At 42.6% G+C, this 21,701-nt stretch overlaps 1 protein-coding gene across 2 annotated transcripts in view; it reads right to left on the bottom strand.

Annotated features, from left to right (window-relative positions):
- Positions 1-21,701, bottom strand: part of NUAK1 (NUAK family kinase 1) — a 54,331-nt gene that overhangs the window by 25,790 nt on the left and 6,840 nt on the right. For both annotated transcript variants that reach the window (XM_071551037.1, XM_071551038.1), the window contains exon 2: positions 3,340-3,460. In XM_071551037.1, coding sequence (XP_071407138.1) covers positions 3,340-3,460 — 121 coding nt within the window. The remainder of the gene's footprint in view (positions 1-3,339; positions 3,461-21,701) is intronic.

Raw genomic sequence — 21,701 nt, 5'->3', positions numbered from 1 at the left:
GGCAGACACATGGTGGAGAATCTCTGTGCTTTTTCTTAAGAGTACCAAAAGTGCAAGCTTAAAATTAAAAAAGGAAATCCTTATTTTGTGCCTTGTGAATGCAAAGGGTCCAGCACCATTATGAGCATCCTGGCCCCAGTCGAGGGCAGCAATTCAGCACATGCTTTCCTATAGTTACTCGTTTACATTAATGCCATCGTGTTCCCCGAGCACCTAAATGTGATCCCAATATTTATTCATTCTTCAAAGAATATTTCTATAATAATGGTAACTGACAGTTTGTTCATTTTTAAGTGCATTTTGCAAATGGCCAGACTTCTCTGTATGGTTATGATGACCAAGGACAACTCTTTCAGCACAGAAACAGTCATGTAGAAAACTGTATTTCACACTACAAAGACTCAAGATCTCAATCCTGAATGCAGCAAGTGTAACTTCACTCTCATGATTGGCCCAACATGTGTTTAAATGTTTGCAGAATCAGGCCTGATGTTCTTTCCCTAGTTTAACTTTCATAAAGTATTGCCAAATGAGATAGATTTTGCATTCAGGCTATCCCTGGAAAAATATGACAGCTCTTAAAGGCTTTATAATAAAATCCTGGAGTTTTCAAGGAAAGAAAGAAACAGGGCAGGGGAAGGGCAGGGGAACAGGAGAGAGACAGACAGATGAATGGACAGAGGCATTATTCCATAAATTAAAATTAATGTGCTGAAATCAGAACACTACCAGCAAAGCCAACTTCATTTATCCAGTCCCTTTCAAGGAGTTTAAAGCCACGTGAAAGAACACCTCCCTTGCAGCCACACTTGACAGATTGCCAATTACGGCCCTGCTGAGAGAATGGAATTTCTCTGGAGTCACAACTGTACATCTGCTCTCATAGTAATAGGCAAGGTACATCTTCTGATCTGGTTACAAAAAATATTTCTATTGCTTGCTATCAAAAAAACCCCAAAAAACATAAGCTTGTGTTTACATCAAGTTGACAAATTCAGAGGTTAATTACTTTTAAGTGGGAAGGTCAAAAGGATACCTAAACAAGGATCCTACTTAAGGAAAATACATGTTTGTAAATGCAATACAAAGAGCTTTCAAAGATATTACAGGGAGATAGAGCACTGTCCACGCTAGGTATATCTGTGCAACTTGGCATCTACTGAAAGCACTGTCAGACATGCAGTGGCAGTCTAAAAACCTACAGTTACAGTTTATGAGAGAGGAGCAAAATATCTCTAGGATGGCTTCAGTTTAAAAGTTAAGCATCTGATCTAAGTTAGTCAGCTAGGTTCCATCTATAGCCAACAGGACCCTCAGTAAGTCATTTATCCCACCTATCTGAAAAACATCTCCCAGGAGGTAGCCAATCACCATGTAAAGATGCTGATCCCTCCTGATTACAGAGGGACTCTAAGACTTGTAGCACACACCAACTGCATAAATGTTGGATGACTTAAATTTGGTGAGATTAAGCCCATCTCTCAGGATTTACTGACTTCAACATTTTGTATCAGAGGATAGCAATATTATCACTCTTTATGCATCACTCGAGTAGCCATGTGTTTAAAATCCAACTTCAAGAGGCTACAAACTCTTCAGTCCTAGATGTAGTCCCTTAAATTCACTACATGTACTCCTCAGCTTAAAATGAACCACATGCCTAAGGATCCCTGAGCCCACATTCTTACCTCTGGGCAATACGTGATTACTCCCATAGGTTGAGTTGCATAACCACGCATCTCCCCAGTGCTACCATATCTAAGTTACAGCACTGACTGCTAAAGGCCAAATACTGATTCTGACAGCTTGGAAAACACACCATCACCTGACGTAGGTGCTCATCCTTCTGCAGACAGGATGAACTCTCCATTGTGGAGCTTGACTGGCTCTGCTGCAGAAGCACTGCTCCTTGCTTCACAGAGGAGGAAGTTTTGCTCTCACAGGACTTTATTGTCTGCTTCCTAAAATGCTGTAATCTTTTTAACTTCTACAAATGTTTTAACTCAGTAAAAACTATTTAAAGTAAGGATGAGAAGGGCAATTGGTCAAAGGACCACAGCATGCTTATTCTTTTTTCTTTCCGAGTTGCTGTCCACATTTCAAGTAACTTTTGTTCCATTTGCAACCCACATGCTGACACAGCACCCCTCCCCTTTTCTGTTCCCAGATCCTTTTACGAGCTTATTCAATAAAAAGACAGATACTCATCTCTTTTCAAGTACCAAGAACATGCTTTTGAATAACTCAATATGCGATCCTGTAACAGTACGCCAAGACAGCCCTTGTTTTAATCAGTCATATCAACTCTCGGAGCAGAGCTGCCATACACTTATCATCACCTCGGCGTTTACCTCACGTCTGTGTAAATATGCAGGGCTAAATTCAAGCTGCTGCTCTGCACGCAGGAAGAGAGGTGATCCCCAGGAAAAGGGTTGCCCAAGTCAGGTCCCTCTGAACCTTTGGAATCTGTGTCCTGAGTCCACCATGCAACCACCCTCCCTTGCAGCAACAGACCTTTTGGCCAGTGTCTTTTAGCACGTACCCAGCCTGAACCTCTCAGCCAGTGATGGGATGTTACTTGAGGAAGAAAGGAAGCAAGGAAGGAAGGAAGGAAGGAGGAGGAGATTTTACTACAGAGTGACACTCTATAAATATATAAACAAACAAACTGGCAAATCAAGGAGGAATGCCCCTGGCTTCCTGTTCCTTGCTGTAAGACCAGGGAGCAGCTCCGGGAGGCAGGAATTAGCAGGCTTCCCAGCTGTGGCCAGGAAGAAAGGAGTTAGAAAGGGAAGACAGGAAGAAAGGAAACAGGAATGATAAGCCAGCAACCAGACTGACAGGAAAGTGTGTGGAGACGGATAAAAAGTGGATGCTGGGATTCAGGTGGAAAAGCAGCAATGACAGAACTAGCAACAACTGGCAAGTAAGGGAGGACCAAAGTTCTAGAACAGGTAAGACCGCACTTGTGCAGACCAGGGAAAACAAAGGATGGAAGTACTTGTTTAGGGGCTGGGAACAGAAACAAGACATCAGGCTGGTTCATGATAGAGGATGAAATGAAACTGAACTGTCCAATGGAAGCAAGGAGAAGAGGTGATATAGGCCACAATTTCCCACCTGCCACGGACACAGTGCTTAACTCACACAAAAAGAAGATCTTCCAAGCAAAGGGTTATGCATCTGGTAGCTCAGAGGGAGGTAGTGCTCAAAGCAGTTGGCAAGGGATGGGTTACAGTAAGAGTAGGGGTTTGTTTGGTGCATCATCTCAAGCAACATGAACATCAGGTCTGCAAGAACGTAACAGAACAGTCAGGGAGGAAAATCACATTCACTAACCTTCATATATGGTGATGATATGAGGGTGGCTGAGGGATGACATGATCTCAATCTCCCGTCTGATGTGAACCATATCTTGTTCATCCTTAATTTTGTCCTTACGAATGGATTTTATTGCAACCTATAAATTCAGGAAATCAAGCATTATTCTTGGAACTGAACAGATGCAGCTAATCCATTAAGAGTTCAAAAAATAAAATACAGATGTTAGATGTTGGCAGAACATGGAATGACCAAAACAAAGTTTTAAAATACAAACCTCCACACCACAGCTCACTCATAGCAGCAAGTACACTCTCATTACAGTAATGGGTGATGTGAAGTTTTAGAGTCTTTGAGTCTTAGGATTTCACTGAGAGGGAACACAACATCTTTGGGAACGATCTCTGTGCCAGCCTAAGTACCCTCCTTCTGAGGCAAATGGCAAAACTCCCAAGAGATTTTGATGGGCTGTACATTTGCTAAGACATGACTGCATCTGAAAACTTCGAACAGAAGCTTTGGAGGCAACTAGAAATAAGGTAGAGATCTTTGATGAAACAAAGGCAGAGAATCCAGGGTGCCAATTACATATCAGAAAAAAATTCTTTACAGAGAGAGTAATCAGGCATTGGAATGGCCTGCCCAGAGAGGTGGTGGATTCCCCATCCCTGGAGGTTTTTAAACTGAGATTGGACGTGGCACTGAGTGCCACGGTCTAGTAAATGGACTGGAGTTAGACCAAGGGTTGGACTTGATGATCTCAGAGGTCTTTTCCAACCCAATCGATTCTATGTTTCTACATTGATATTTGTCCATGTTAATACATAGAGGAACACATTAACACAGGTTATCTCCATGGTTCTCTAAAGCAAGCAAACTGTTTAGAAGTTATGACTTATTCAAAAATCAGAAGAAATAAAACTTTGAAATTAAAATGTAAACTCGTCATATAAACCCAAGACTTTCAGGTCCTACACAGCACTTATGAAATCACCGCAAAACCATATCCTTCCTGCATCCTTCCTCAATCAGTAACCCTTTTTACAAGCATATCATGTGACTGGGTATCATTCCAAAAGGCAGGGTGGGAACAGAGGAAGTGATAGCTGAACTTGCAATATAAATTCAAATTATAACAGTCCTTGTGAGAGTATGTGTGTCGCCTGCGAAAATGGGCTTATCTGAACAACGCCATAAGCAATTGTGGAGGTCATCTCATGCCCTATGAGACATGCAGAAGCCAACAATGCAGAGAAGCTTGTGGGAGAGGGAAGGTGAGGGCATTGTGCACACTGAATGGCAGCATGGCCTTTATTATACTCAATATTTACCCTGCTGTATTTTCATAAGCCAGAGTTCAAGGCATAAATTACCAGCTAGCTTAAAATCAACCACACATCTTTGAAAAACATCGCTGACCCGCTGAGATGAACACCCTTTTATGGGTAAACCAAACTTGTGTCATTCTTTGCAGCCAACTACTGTGGACTTCTCCTGGGAAAACATTTATAAATCTGTGACTTACGTGATTTCCCCGATTTCCCCAGTTCCTTCAGAAAAAAAATTTCACTGCCTACTTCAGTAATTGCAAGTGGCACGACCAGTATTGTTTTCATTATATGATGTAGCATTGAGGATATTGAAGAAACAAGGCAAAAACTTAAAATATTATAAAATTGAAATGTACACAAACGGGAGCCAGTTTAAAGGATTAGGTTTCCTACAAGACTTCAACTCTGAAAAGCAACATTGTTCAAAAAGGCATTAAGCACATGCCCCATTCCCTTGATTTCCCAAAGATTGCTGCACATGCTTAAAATTAAGCTCATGCTCAAGTGCTCCCCGACTCTGGGGCAGCAGTACAAAAAAGCAGAAGTCAAGGGACAGACCAATTTGCATGTTAAAACCAAAACAATTCTACCCTCTCTCGACCCAAACATTTGGGATAGAGATTTTAACAGTAACAATGTAAGTATGGTCTTTTTTACATGGCACATATTTCTGGAAAAGGTAATATAACCCATCTTAATTGCATGAATGACCAAGATAATCTCCAAGTAATTCTAGAGATGGAAAAGGTAACCAGCTGTAAAGATGACACTGGATTTTTCCCCCTTCCCACGTTTGCACTGGGACTGTCTACAGAAGGATGTGGGTGGCTCTTGGAGCAGTATGCGCATTCCTGAAAGAAATAAATATAGACATGGGTAAAAACACATTTTTTATTAAAAGACAGCCTTGTACTTGGCTCTGAGGAAGAATTTAAGAAGGGTTTCATTGTCAAATATACAACAAGGAGCAAATTCTTCCCTATTCACGGCTGGTAAAATAATAATGGCAGCCCAGAGGACGTGCCAATCTCCTACTGACTTGACTGTGTTTCACACGCAGGACTTCTGAACATCTACATCTATACATAAGTACTACAACTAGCCTTCATAGAGTAATTGTATATAACAAAACACGTATTTTTAGATACAAAAATGCAAATGTGATTGAAAAACGTGGTAGCACTCTGTAAATGTATGTTTGGATTAATATTCTAATGCAAACAGATGTATTGCCTGGGAATGTATTTTTCAATAGGACCAGAAAGTTTAAAGTCTCACAATCCAAGCTGAAAAGTGGTTAAAAGGCATCTAAGGGCCTTAATTTGCAAAGGCTATTGCTAAAAGTTTAACCAAATTTTTAAGATAGCACCGTAAGGTCTCCTGAAAACATCACTTCCCAGTTGCAGGGGTAGAATGCCCAGTCAAAGTACTTGGAATTTTGTCAGTGACATCCAGGCTGCAACGTCTCATTCCAATATAAGGAAAGAATGTAAGCTGAACACATCTCTTGGGTTTTAACATTCAAGACTTTCTCTTCCCTCCCTCAGCTCCTTCAAATCACAGTGAATGTCACCTGGAAACGGGTGCAGACAACTGGCAGATGTGAAATATCTGAACTCCAGTGGTGTCAGTGGAGCCAGGGCAGCTCTAAGCATCCACATGCCATGGTCAGACAACCCCCTGCAATTGAGACAAACAGCAACAGAGCTGTGAGAAGGCAATGCCCCTTGTACGCTACCAGCACAAGTATGCCGTAAGTGAGGCTTGCTTGCACTTACTAATGAAATAGTATCACTGCCTATTTGCATAGCACATCAGTGTGTTCAAAACAGAGTGCAACCATTTATTAATTACACCTTGGTAGGTAAGCGGTGAAACAGCACTATCCATCCGCTTTTAGGAGATGAGGAAATCAAAACAGAAAGCCAGTGTGACTCCTGAAGGAAACAAGAACAGTAGCATCTCAGAATTCCCTGCCTACTTCTTCCTCCCAAACTGTGCAACGCACCACAGAAGTGCCTCGTTCAGCAAACCATCTGTTTATTAAAGGTTGATTTACCTTTCCCCATGTTCAGTTGCTGTTTTTCTCCTCAAAAAAGCCTCAGGAAAGTGAAAGCCTTGAAGGCATCTCACTAAGTACTTTTTACCCCTTGCCACCTGGCTGGTGGCCTCCACAATCCCCAAGTGGGCAGGCTCAACATTTCAAAGGCTACCAGGAGTGCACAGTCTTGCTGGTGACCTGGTCCAAAAGGCCAAACAGTGAGTGATCGCTGTCAGCAGCACTGTGAGAGGTGGCATCCCAAAGTAGGATTTGTGGAGCAGCAGGACAGCGTTTATTCCGGCTCTTCCTGTCTAAGAAAGGGATTTCGGCCAGCCGAGTGTCTTTCACCTTCATCAGTCTGCTCAGAGCATGTCAGCAAGGAAACTTGGGCTCTAGTCTACTGATGTGAAAAAACCAGCACAAACATGAAAGCAGTGCAGTTGGGTTTTTTCAGTATTTCACAAAAACATTTACTTATTATTTATTTATTTATTATACAGGGGCACGGTCCGTGGTGTAAAGGAGAGAACTCTGGACTCTGAATCCCAAGGTCCTGAGCTCGAGTCTCAGTGGTGACTGTCCCCAGGCAGTTCAATGCCTCCCTGCCATCCTATCCCGACACATCTCGGATGCTCAGCAGGGTCAGCCCCAGTCAGTACCGGGTGCTGTGACAGTCTCGAGGACTTCACTGTCACTGTCCAAGCTCGCTCGGCCGTGGCAAATGGACCTCAGGACTTAAACAGTGGGGCCAGTTCTGCACACGCTGTGTCTCACCTAAAAAATCCACTGTGCAGGCTGGAAGGGCACACCCACGTGGGGAGAGCCCTGCCCAAATCTGCGTTTGCGAAGTCTGCCCATACATACATACATTTATTATACATACATATATACATACACATGTATATATATGTGTGTGTGTGTGTGTGTGTGTGTGTGTGTGTGTGTGTGTGTGTGTATTTCATCTCTCTGAGCAAAGTAAGATCCCTTGCTGTATGTTACAGTTTCCTACTGTAAAACAAGCCTCTCTTCCAGATATTTTAAAATATCGATAATGCAATTTCTTTCATGAAATGTATTTTTCTCAGAAATATATTCTAGAAAAGAAATTTTCAAAGTACGCTTACGCTTTTAACACCAGACAGAGCTGGCTCAATTTTTCAAAACCTCACTCACAGGACTGCTACATGATAAACCTGAATAACTTAAGCATAATAAGAAATAATCTCAGTTGAGAAATACCTTATGAAAGAACTTGTTTGTTCATTCTTTAGGTCCCTTTCTTTCTTTCTTGCCTGCTTACTTTCCTTTCTCTGAAAGCAACAGCTTCACTGTGTGCAACATCAAAATTTATTAAAGGGTCACAGCCTATGAATCAAGAGTAGGGCAAATGCAACATGGTTTTTTACATCAGCTACAATAACTACTCCAAATATTGCAGCTCAAGGTCTGCACAGAAAGTGCTGTTAGTCCCTTTGGTACACTCAAAATGCTGTACTTTACCACACTTTCTCAATATATTTTACTGGGTTTAAGACTTAGATAATTTAATTACAGTATTTTTAGTAACTTTACTAGTGGAGGAATTTGTATTTTTCCTAGCTTCTTGTCTTAATGAGAATTTCAGATAACTGCAAGACCTGGCACTCAGAGAGTAACATATCAGATTCCTAATAATGAAATCTTAAGCCTCTAGCCCCAACAAAACAGGTTCAAGTTCACCCAAAGCCCCTGTAGACACAGTATTCAATCTGGCAAAACACTTTAGCACATGTCTACCTTCAAACATGTGAGCAGGCCATTGACTTTTGTGGGATAGCTCACACATGTAAAGTTAAATATATGCATGAGCACCAAGGTCACAGCTCAAAACTAGGCCATGTGATGGTCCCTCTGGGAATCAATACTGGCTGTACACACCAATAATGTCCTCGGGACCTCTCCTGCAGCTCTGATGGCTGCATGGTCCCATATATGGGGTCAGACAGGGAGAAAGACAATCAGAGACGGGCTGAAACCACCTCCATCTGCATTGCCAGTTCTGGTATCAGCCCCTGCTTAGAAGCAGGTAGAAAGAAGAATACCCTCTCTAAAACCTATGGTAGAGGAGAGAGAAGGTAGGGGGTTCTGAGCTCTTATATTGCTAGAAATCTCCCAACAACTCTGCACAAGCACAGCCCTATCTCCACTGCTGCTCTGCCTTCCCAAAGCAGATAGCAAAGAGGGAGAACAGCTTTTGGCTTCCCATCTGTCTGTGAGTCAGCTTGCAAAGTTTGCTGGGCAGGAAGCGTGGAGAAATAAGCTGCTTTCTTCAAGGCTGCAATAAATTACCTGTCTCCATTTGCTGGAAAGAGAATTTATAGTCACTCTCTGAACTGGTGTAGAGAGATTATAAAGTATTTTCCAACACACTTCATGCTTCTTTGCTTTTGTTTCATACAAATAACTGGAATTGAACTATAAATACTTCAAGAAGATGACGGTTGCAAATGTTTCTGTACATTCAGTTCTATCTGCGAGAGAAATGTCTTTTTGCCTTTTCAAGCTTCTCAGCTGCTTAGCAGAGCAAAACTGGTGGAATTCATTTTTACAGAGCCTGATCAAGTCCATCACGTATGGAAAAATATCTCCAAGTCTACACATCTGGCAAAGGGCATGGCAGGCAGTAGTGTGCCCATTTCCATATCAAATCGCTACGTCTGCTGAGTCACTGCTGGCATCCTCATTTATGGCATGAGCTAAAAAGCTGTATTTTCATCAAAGCAAAAAGCTGTTTCACTTCATTTCAGGAAGTTGGTTCATGTGTTTGTTTTAATGCAATGAATCTACATTTGCCTCATTTCCAGCTGAGATGTGTTAATATAAACAAAGGTAGAACAAGCCACAGTGCAGACAGTCACAGATTTTTAACCAGGCGAGTGCTGTAGAAAAGGCTGACTACCTGAATGCCACAAACCACTGACCCTCTCCCAGCAACTTCTACATGCAGTACATTCAGTCCCACTGAAAACAATCTTCCAACTCCCTATTATCTACCAAGGCTATTTTTAGGACCATAGTGAGATATGAACTTCTTTTTTCCGCCATGGGGGCTGTGACTTTTAAGCTGCTTCCAGCACTTGTGCATACCACCCATGCTCGAACAAATTCCAATGGGCCCTTGCAATACTATCATAGAGAGCCAAACAAACAACATCGGGACAGAGAGCGCAGTCCCCTGAGAAAGGGAAACCAGCTTGCTGCCACCACGAAACATGGCAGAAAAGCAGCTTCTGGAAAATTATTAAAAATTATTTTCTTTGGGTGAAGAGGGAGGCCCGAGTTAAATTCTCCTTTCTGAAAGCCATGAACTGAGACCATCTCCACCCAGCAATGGGAAGTGGGCGAGCCCAGCCGGTTTCACAGCTCTGCTTCCTTTCTTTGAGACTTGGAGGTGGGAAGTGCAATGTGCCAAGTGCCAACGGGGTGTGGAGGTAAAGAATAGGTGGATCAACCAGGGGGGAAGAGAAAGGGAAAGCAGAGGATGTTTGGGGGTGGAAAGAAAAAAGGTGTATTGTTCTTTCTCCAGCTCCACAGAGCCAACCAAGAAAGAATAAAGTCTGGCACTGTATTATGTTTTTTCCAGGGGAGTCTCTGCCTATGGCTCTTGGCCCAGACATCACTAACAAAAGAGGAAAAGAAACAAAGCTACGAAATTGTGTGGTCTCTGAGGTGGCTGCAATCAAATGATAAGGAGGGGGATACTGATAATGCAGTTGCACTGAAATGGCACTTCCAGAGACTGCACAAAGGAGAAAAGGGAAAGGCACCGGACGAGCTGAATAACTGTCTATCTGGCCTCTGGACCTTCCATATGGGAAGAAGGAGCCATAGACAGATAATCCTACGTGGAAAAGAAGCATCCAAAGGTTCTGCAAAGGTATTCTCATGCAAACTTCTTCTTGTAAGCCTCTGCCCACAGGATTATATCTTTCCTGTGTCTACTTGCTCATAAAAAAGCTACCTCGGGACTCCAGCTCCAGGCCAAATGCAGTACTGAAGAGGTCATGTAATTCTATGAACGAGCTTCTGCACAGTCATAGAAAACATTTCAGTCACCCACTAAAAGGTTGCACAAAAGGCCCCTGTGAGTGAAAGCAAAATTAGTGTCTGGCGTTGTGTGACCTGCTAACACATCTCTGAGAGCTCTCCCTTTCAGAGAAAGAGTAAGGTTGACACAATGCCATTGTTTGGAGATTGTTAGTTTTCACATCCTAAAAGCCAGACCATCTCCATGGTGACACTGCCTGGGAGACAAGCATGCAAATAAATCCTTATTAATTATTTATCAGTAGCCCAATTCTATTGTTTGCTATGTTGGCAAACTATGCAGTAATCAGGGGAGCTGCTCAAAGCGGTAACCAGTGCCATCTGCACCCAGTGAGATTTAAATCTCAGGACTTCTCATTACTCTGTTCCATCACATTTGTTCACATCATGGATGTTAGCAAGGACAAAACACGGTTATTGTTGTCTCAAGCCAGCAGCTGCACACATAAAGGGTGACGATGCACGTGCCGTGATGCACCTTTCAGGTTCCTTTGCTTGCATGAGGTAAAGGTAATTTTTTACAGCTGCCTCATTCTACAGGGTAAAAGCATAAAGGAAACATCTCCATCTCTCTGTTTCATTTTCCTCTTCACAACCTATCACATAAAATATATTATGTTTTTAAAAACCAAAGCTGATGTCATTACCTGTAGAGAAACTCACTCTTGTGCCCAGTCCCAAGGCAAAATTCTATCTGCATAAGCTGAGGCACAATGTGCCGCTGTCTCTTGGAGAACCAAGGTACGAATATCTCGGGTTTAATTTTCCTTTTCTGGTTCTGCTGGAACTAGTTGCTGCTATCATATCATAAATTGTGATTCATCAAGACAAGAAGAAGAGGAATTAACTAATCCCAAACACTAGGTCAGGGGATTATATATTCCCTCTCGTTCCCCCTTTATTCACAGAGAAAGATGTCTGTGGAATCAAGTTTTAATGAGCAGTAGAAGGCATCACAAGATGAACACGTTCATACTGTACATATCCAAAGTGAACGCCAGGAGGAATACATACAACACCCTTCCTCCACTTCTTTCCTCACCCCCGCATACAGTGCCTGTTAACAGGATTTGTGAGCACATTTCCTGAGTAACTACTGCCTTACTGGGAAATTGACATCCCTTCATTGTTTGGTACCCACTACCTTCAGCTATGTCTATGTAGCCTGGCATATTTACACCACGCATCCCCTGACAAATTTACCTGGCAGACCTTTCTTCATTTAATGCTGAGAATCCTGGCCTCCAGTTATATATGTTAGAAATCTACTAAAAAACTTCTCACTTCCCAAAATAAAAGTTTTTTACACAGCATTAATGAAGTCTCAAGTTGCAGGACCGCTCAGTTCTAGAAGATCCTACAAAAAATCACCATCCATAGCAATAAGGTTTCCATAGTGCTACCTCAAGTTGCCCCTTCTCAGCCCTCCCCACTGTCCCAATACCATGCTACTGCAAATCTGCATCCACTTCAATCCTCTCTCATCCACAGTAAAATTAATTTGCCCTGGTAGGAGCAGAGGCTGCAATGGATTTGTTGAAAAGCAGAGCTCTGACAAGACTGGGATATTAAAGATGTTTCCAGCTGTGCTCTGTCAGGACCAGAGCCCAAGGCTGGCAACCTGGGAGAGTCCCTGCCATGTACACACTTCACCTTCCGGAGAAAAGAGTGGGACTCCTTTCATTTTTCCTAATACATTTCTAACTTCATATCCTTCTGTATATTCAAAGATGCAACAGCCAATACTTTAAAATATTGATCATGCTGCCTGCAAAAAAGAGGCCTATAAACTAATTCCGAAGGACTAAAGAAAAGTATAAAAAAAGGGCCAAGCTGAAGTTTTGGGGATGCCATGCACAAATTGATGGAGGGCATTTCCTTTCCAAAGCCTAATAAGTCACAAAAATCCCATCCAACTACTTCAAGGTTTCAAAAAAAGTTCATGCTTTGGCATATAAGAAATTATATCTGGAAAGGAACTGGAGTAGAGGATTTCCCCAAGGCAATGGAGGTTCATAACTGTAATTAAAAGGAAAAAAATGCTTTACAGCCTCAACTAGGGATCACTCTCCATAATAGATGTTAACCAGCATTGAATGCCATATTTACTGAAAAAGATGAAAACTGCATTTACAGTTAACTTCTGGTAAAGTTGCCAAGCAGATGTTTATTTTTGGCTTCCACATTTACTAAAGCCAAATGCTACACTGAATTGGGATTTCACAAAGTCTAACTGCTTTTCTTCCAGGTTACAATTTTGTTGGAACAAAAATGGGAAATAAAAAAAGGAGGGGGGAAAAAAGCGCAGAAAAAATCAAAAGCTGACTTGACTTTCAAGTAGGAAAAAAACTGGTAGCATCCATTTCTATCATGTCTGTTTATATCATAGTTTAAATGAGGTTAGAATTGTGCAATCATTATTGATCAACTTCCAAACACAGCACAGCTCCATCCAGCACATGTGCAAAAGAGGAAAAGTCACTGGAACTGAATCCTGTGTCAGTCAGGTTTTTTTAACTTCTGCGAGTCTGTGTGCACACTGTTTAGCCCTAATTAAATTACTAGCAAGTCAGGATAAAGAGGAGTGAAAGAATTCACAAGCCCCAAGTTTACTGTTCTCAATGTTACATGGGTATTCCAGATCCATTCTCCGGAAACTGGAAGATATATTTCACATTAATTTTGAGGCTTGATCTCACAGCTACCACAGCTGCTGATGTAATGCAAAATGCTAACCTGAGGCAGCAGCGAGGGACTTTAATTCAATGTTATTTTTTCATTGTGAATAAGCAGTGAACCACACTGAAGTAATCCTCCAAAGTAGGAGCGCACACTGTTCAAGGCATCAATTTGGGGATGAAACACAAAACCGGTATCTTGGCTACGTCATTATAAAAGGCCCTTTCTGACATTTTCAAGAAGACAGGTATAAAGCCGTGGTGCCTGGATCTAGTTCCAGTTTGAAAATTATAGAGTCTCGAGTAATTCCTCACAATAATTTCAATTGGAAATAGGGTTATTCACACTCTGAGCAACTGCGGCAAACTGTTCCAATATGCTGCTAAATAATTGCTAAATAATGGTAACCTCAGAAGTTACCAGAGTCTCTAAAGTGATTTTGCAGGTTTAGGTGAAAGGTGCTCGCACATCAGTGCAAAGCTGTAATTCACATTAAACAAGGAAGAAGGTTAGACATTGCTTGAACTCTTTCTTGGAACTAGTTTTTTCCCAAGAAGCCACCTCACAGCACATTTTCATTCATTGGTATGTTCTGCTTGAGAAAGTTGTGAGTAAATAAATGTAACTCAGCTTATTCTCTCTCTTTCACTGACGCTTCCGTGAGCTCAGAGAAACCTCAGAACCAAGAGCTTTGCACATCTTTACAATGCCTCTTCCACCACAAATGCAATGTCAGCTGGTATTGTGCAGCTCTTTAAATTTTGTTCTCCTGGTTCTGTAGTCCTTTAGAGAACAAAAGGAAATTCTATTTCACTATGAGAATTAAAACAGTACAAAGAAAAATTGGGAAGAGATTTTTATTTAGAACAAATGTAGTACCTTAATGCACCAGAACACTCATTAAAACTCAACACCATACTGCTTGACCACATAAAATTCCTGATTAACAGAATGGAATTTTGAAGTGTGAAGAGATTTTAAAGTTGAATTTATAAAGTTTAGGCTTTTGGATTAACATTGATGAGCAGGGATTCATTGTGCAAAGATGGTGGGCCACACAGATCATATCATGGAAGGTGTACAGGTATGTTTAAACAGCAGAACTGGAACGGTTAATGACACAGAACTATCAGAAGTACCTATTTCCTAAATTAACCTAAGGTGGATCAAAATATTTTCCTAAATTAACCTAAGGTGGATCAAAATATAAACACCATTTCCTGGTGAGAATCTACCAAACCATAAACCCACATCCTATCTGGAAAAACACTCTTGGAAAACAGAAAGATTGGCAATTGCATATCAAAGCCTCAAGCATATTATTTTGCTCCGGGGCTTACAGATCACTTTGCAATATTAAACTTTTGTTAATGCACTACTTCAGTATTGCATTGTTCTGCCTGGACATTACCTATTTAACGGTCCCTTCTGGGAAGGGACCGTCCTAGAATTTATGACAGAACGTGCTGGAATTGCTACAGTGGGAGGAAAGGAGTTTGCTAAAATTCCTTCCCCATTGGTCTCTGATTTCTGAGAAATATTTATATCCCTGAAGGTAGAGGAACCTCCTGTTGATCCCTTCTATTTATTGAAAGTATATTACCAGGGCCACCCTAATGGCTCAGTGGAGTGAGTACACAGGAACAGGAACACTCTTGCTCCCTGTGGCCAGTTGGGCTTGGAGTAAACGTGAGAGGGTGAGGAATGAATTATGCTCTCCTGCAATTAAGTGACTCGCGATCAAGCAATTTTGCAGCCTTAAATGCATAATTCTAGCTTGCCCTGCTAGGAGTTCACAACTGTAGGCAGTTGTTCTTTGTTATGAGGCTTAACTTTGGAGGCTAGAAACAGCAAAGCAACTTTTTTTTCAGGTTGGAAAGCTTTTGCCTAAGAACTCACCCAGACCCTGCAATCTCCAGGACTGTTGCCCCCTTCTTCAACACGCACAAACACCTTTTTTGGCACACGCTTTGGCTGGCGTCAGTTGAGCAAGGGAGAGTTAGAACTCAGGTTTCTGGGATCCTCTTGCCAGAAGCTAAGCTGTTATGTAGTGTAACAACAGCAGTCCAGGCTTCCCACTTCACCCTGCCAGTGACCTTTGTGCAGACTTGGACATATCCCCCCTTCCTCAGAGTGAGGAGCAATTCCCTCTCACTCTGCTCAGTCCAGAAACTCATCACAGCAAATACCACAAATCATGTCAGACCAAGAAGGACTATTAAACCAGTGCTGCCTAATGTGAATTGCTGTCCACAAGGGACAGGACCAAGAGACTGCCTAACCCACTTTGTTTAACTTTTTAGTTAAACAATCCCGAAAGGGGAAGCTGCATCACTGCTCTGGAAACTACAACTTTAATCTCATTTGAACCACACATTCTTCAGTTAAACTGCAGAAATAATTTAAGAACCAACTCCCAAATAAGACATTTTTCAACATTTCCTACATTTCCTGGAAATAAAAGCAGACTTATTGATTTACCCAGGTTAAAGTTCTTCCAGTAGCCTGAATAAATTCTAATGTCAGGCTAATTACATACCTTTCACTGATTTTGCATTCTCACATTCTCCAAAGCAACACCACACAGCACCACTGGAACATCGACCATTTCCAATCCAACCCCACAAACCATTTGCACACGTTGCATCCATCACTCGCTCGTGCTGCATTGCCCATGGCAGGAATCAATAGTGCTTCACTGAGCACAGAGTGAGCTCTGTTTCCCCTTCCTCGGGCGCACTTCAATGCACGTGCCACAGCTCGGAGGTGCCAGCATTTTTTGGGGGTTATTTAAACAGTGCTTAGAGTTTTTCTGGGCTGATAAGAAGAATAACTTGGGTGTACAGTAAAACAAAGACACAGCTGTTTGTGCCAAACATTCACTTTATGGCAATACTTCACAGGAATTATTCCTCATAACAACTGAACTGTCATGTCCTACAACTACATCCCAGGCAACCTCCCAGTTGAGCTCAGTATGGCTGCTGTCTGATGCGCTCTACATACAAACACCCAGAACTACCCAGATGTTCTCTATGTAAAACATTTGGTTTGAAACACGCAGCGCTTCTTTCCAAAAAGCCATTACATTTGTTTAATGGACTCGCACAGTTCAACTAAAATATTCTGGAGCAGACATTTGACTGAAACTTTACTCTACAAGCCCCATCTGCAAAAAGAAAAAAAGAAAGAAAAAGCAAATGAGAATGCCTTACATGATTTATGCTGTCTTTATGATCAGTCAGTTCATAAAATACAAGCTCTGCTCTACAGACAATAACATAAATCGCTTTCAAGTGTATTGTTTAGTCCTTGCCTGTGTTAAACAAATATTTCAGTTGAAACAAAGGGCCGAACTCTACTCTTCAGCTTACAAGTGTTAATGTAACTGAAGCAGCATTTTACCCACGGACATCACAGGGCATGCAATTTTTTTGTTTTATGCTGGGAGTGAGGGAGTAATGACATCCAATAATGATAACCAGTTACATTCACGGCTGCAGAGTTTTCCTTTCATCCAAGAAACGCTGGAAGGAGGTTGAAGTACAGCATGAAATCCTTCCCCCTGATGAATTCCTCATGAGTAATGCACAAGCCACAACGAGGCATTTCACAGGTCCCATTAGACCACGTTTTCATCACAAAATGCCAGACAGGATGGGAGAAACTTTGCTTTACACAGAGTGCCTGGTAGAAAAATCTCAAACTGTACACAGAAAAAAACCCCTGTAGTTGAAAAAGATGGCTAGTCCCTGGCCTGGATGTAAGTGCACTGCACAGTCTAGCTAAAGGCCCTCATTCCTCCCAGGTTGTGAGGACACAATGACCAAGTGGTACCAATTGGTGCCCAACAATGGTGAACTGTCTCCAAGACACAAGAGATGTTGGGCTTCTGAAAAACTGGCACCATCCCTTCAAGGTGTGACTACAGTCACAAAGAGGATGTTCATTTCAAGAGTAACCTTTCTGAGATGGTTACATCCACACAAGGAATGGCTCAGTGCAACGCTGCAGCTGTGGTCGATCTCGGCTCTCGTCGTGGCTCCACTGCGAACTTTCAGGACAAACCTCAGGAAAACCACTCACACCCAGGTTGCCCAAAGCATGGGTGTAACAACCAGCTCCTACGGAAGATGGAGCTTAAGCCCACAGATCACCATTTAATTATTCCACCTCATTTTGGCACCTGAATGAATAAAAACATGGCAAAGAAAGTTGCATGAAGGACACTATTCCTCGTGTATAGTCATGATTAAAAATGTGTCTTCCCAAGAGGGCAATATGGACACCTCTCAGTTGCATCCCTACACACTTCAGCTAAGCCTCTATTGCCTCCAGCAGGTATTTACAGGAATCTTCCAGGTTCCAGGCCACACAGCATTAGAGTATGCACCAGCTGGGAAGGCTGTGCTCTCCCCTCCTCTCCTCCCAAAGGCTACATAATATGGTATGGAATAAGGGGTGGAGAATGTTATGGGTTCACCTAGGTGGGCCTTAGATTTGGGCTCTGAAGTTTGGACTAGGCCGAAGCTGTCAGCTGACTTGAGCTGGGCTGAGCTAACAGCTGACCTCTTCTAGCCAGTAATTTTGTATTCCATACCACATTATGACATCATCTCCAGGGAAGTAGGAACCAGTGTGGGAGTAGTTAAGGCAGTCGCTTCTCAGCCCTCCCCTTGGGAGGATGCACGATGCTGTCCTGGGGGGATGGAGAGGACCAGGCCCACCACTGGCTCACAGGGTATCTCAGGAAAGTAAAATGTGTTGTTCTGGGTCTCTCCTTTCTGCTTGAGTTTATCTCCCTGGGGAATAAGACTTTTCTTAAGTAATGTGTAGTTAAGACAGTAGAATTTGTGTGTTCGTTAAGAAGTTGAAGTGGGGAATTTGTTGTTGCAGACTTGTGTGAGTGTATATTTGAACTCTCTTCTAATTGTCTCTTTCTCTCTGTGAAAAATATATGTAGTTTTAGTATAAACGTGGTTTGAAGTGTTTTTTTCTTTCCCCTCTCTTTTCCTCCCTTTCCCTGGTGTTAGGAGGGAGGCTTTTCTCTCTGTGCTTGGGGCGGGGGTGGGGGGTTGGCAGTTGCTTATCTCAAACCACGACATCCACACACCAAAAAACAGCCCCCAGCTCAGCCCTGCTGAATCCACTGTGTCAGGTGCCCACAGGCATCTGCAGCCACCTGCAGGACTGGCTGGCCTTCACTCCTCCTTCCTGAGCTGCACTCTGCTGGGAAAGCTGAAATATTTGATCAGTGCAGAGTGCGATGGCAAAAATATGCAAATAAGTGACAGTTCTGAACACGTGCCTCAGGCCCTGTTTTTCTAACAAATGCTTTGCTGTCTTCCCCTGCCAAACTTGTGTGCAAAGGACTTAACCTTTCTGCATAAACAACAAAGCATCATTTAACAAAAAGGAACATTTGTTCAGTTACCACATAGCTCAAAAGCATATTTCCACCCAACCCTCACTGCTATCTTTTGCGATTAAAAAAGTTTTCACACTCACTTTTAAAATGACACTTCTATCTCAATAAAAGCAGATATCCTTCACCATCAGGCATTTCATGGAGATTAGAAATTGCAGCAGAGATCAAATGCCTTTTTGTGTACAGGAAACATGATATGGAGGCTTTGAGAACTCCATCAACAGCAGAACCCCAATCTTCCTGAGCTACCTGTGAATAGCTAAATTTAGTCTCTGAGCTTGGCATAGTAGCTTTTCACAGGAACTTTTTTTTTTATTATTATTTTTAAGACTAATATCCCTTAGCTGGTGTCTTTATTTGGAGGCAGTAATGCTCCTGGCCAAATATGCTGACTCAGCTCCTCGGCACAGCAAGACTTTAGGATAATTGCAAGTCCCTCAAGCCGCCAAACCTCAGAACAAAGACAGCCCTCCAGCCTCTCTGCTTAAGTTGTCCCACATGCTGGCTGCCGGACCACAGTGGTCAAGGGGCTCTGGGATTACCACAGGCCAACCAGGAAGGTGAGGCAACAGAGACAGAGCAGCCTGCCAAGCACTGATGCTTCACCACAGAGGCAGCCAGCCCCACACAAGGTGCAGCAGATCCTCCCATTCACCAGGCTGACATCCAGGGGACCCAAGAGCAAGGGGTCTCAGGCACCATGATGAAGGTGTCACTGAGGTCAGGTGGGAAATGCTGACAGGGAGAGGGGAAGGCTGAGGAGGAATCCAGAAATTAAGTCACATTATGCACATGATAAACTAAGCAACCTCAGTTGTCTTCTGATTACTTACCAACAACCAGACCTGCATTAGTTTTGTGATTTTATATTCACCTACAACTGGCCAGAACAGTTTTGCACATGCCAGCCATGCCAACTCCTTTTCCCTTAGCTGCTGTGTGACTGGGAGTTTATTTCAAGTTAAAGAAGTCACCCATTAAAGTATTTGATTACAACCTCCATTGCCAAGAACAGAGCTTGAAAATGTTTGCAGTTGAGCAAGACCCAGGACATGCATCTCATTCAGACCAGCCGCAGCTTTAAGGACCCCGTCTCATAAACCATCAGATTTAGAAGCAAGTCCCAGTGTAACAGACTGCAATGAGGCTTGGACCATGGTCTTCAGTCCAAAATATAAAAATGACTAAACTCAAATAAGAGTACTAGAACAATGGAGATCAAGGGACAGCTACACCCTTGCCCCTCCACCCTTTGCAACACACAGCAAAGGTTGCGGGAGGGCTTTCACATCTATTGAACATCTGACATTTCTGGTGTAGGTCCAGGATGTTTGATGGGTATGGCCAGACACAGTAAGCACACAGAGTATCTCACCCAGCCCCATAGCGTTCAAAGGTCTAGGATCCCCTAATTTATACAACATACTATGCTGCCTGTGAAGACACAGTGATAAATATATTCTGTTTAAAAGCAGATATTTCTCAAATCATAACTTGCAGATGCTCGAAGTCTTTCATGTGGGTAAGACAAATGAGAGCCATAGAGACTGATTTTGTAGCCAGGGAGTACAGGAAGCAACAGCAGGAGAACACTATTGAAAGCCTGGATACACTTATGGCTTTAATGAATTGGTCATCAAATATAACAACACACATATGCAGCATTTACCTTGCTTTGTAGTTCGCTCCCCACCCTTCCCAGCTATTCCCCATATATCTAGCAAAGTGGAAATTATTTTGAGTTTAGTTTATTAAATAGACACACATGGTACTCACATCTGCTGGAAGATATTTGAGGGAAACGATGACAAATATCATTTAAATATTTAGTCAGAGACCTTTTCATCTACAACATTTCCTCTGATATACGAACTGTCCTAAGTACATCAACCCATCGGGGCTAATGATAGGAGGTTTTTCTATAGAGTGTCTGGTGCATGTCTAGGCAATTTAGGGACAAATCCTGCCTTATGTAGGAAGAAAGAAGAGACAAGAACAACACTCTCTGCAGGTCAGAGATTTCCAAGCCAATGCACCCATCACTGGTGGTGTGTAAACTGTTGAAACTGAAGACCAGAGCTGGACACTGGCTGCAGCCTCCACCCCTACCCAGGTCAGGAGCTCCTGAGGCTGTGGCCACTCCAAGCACAGGAATTGGCAGCTGCTGCTGCCACTTTTTGCCATCCAGGCTTCTATCCCATCCCATGCCTGGCGGCAAACCTGCACCTCAGGCTTTGGAGGATCATCCAGAGCTGCAGCAGAAAACACTGCTTGGTCCTTCTTTCTTACAGGAAGAGAGTACAAGTCAACAATGAGGAGAACATTGTCCTACTGAAAGGAGTGTGGTTGTACAGCAAGAGGAGGTGCTTTGGCATTGGCATCCTGGTTTGCACAGACAGAGAGCACATGAGTGTGGCACAGGAGACAGCAACTTGAACCAGGGAGATGCCCGTGTCAAATCAAACATCGGCAGCCAGCTTCCAAATCCCCGGTATGCCAGTTTTGGAAACATCCCATATGCTTTATATTTGGATAACAATGGCTCTACACACATTCACCTGCTGGTGTTCAAGGCTGATATGCCCAGAAGTGGTTTTCAACCCACATTTGTCATTCTTCCTTGGCACTGTTGTGGACACTGCATGCCTCACCCCAGCCCTCTACTCCAGCAAAGACTCTCAAGTTATTTATTTACCAGACAAAACACAGACTAACTACAATTGCAGTTCTCTAAAGAATAAACAATTGTTCACAAGAACTGCACATTCCACACGGTTTTATTCAACATGTATGACCCCAAACTAGAATATACAAT

This window comes from Pithys albifrons, chromosome 3 (genome assembly GCF_047495875.1).
Source record: "Pithys albifrons albifrons isolate INPA30051 chromosome 3, PitAlb_v1, whole genome shotgun sequence".
NCBI classification, from domain to species: domain Eukaryota; kingdom Metazoa; phylum Chordata; class Aves; order Passeriformes; family Thamnophilidae; genus Pithys; species Pithys albifrons.
Note: the sequence above shows the minus strand (reverse complement) of the source record. Positions and strands in the feature narration are given on the sequence as shown.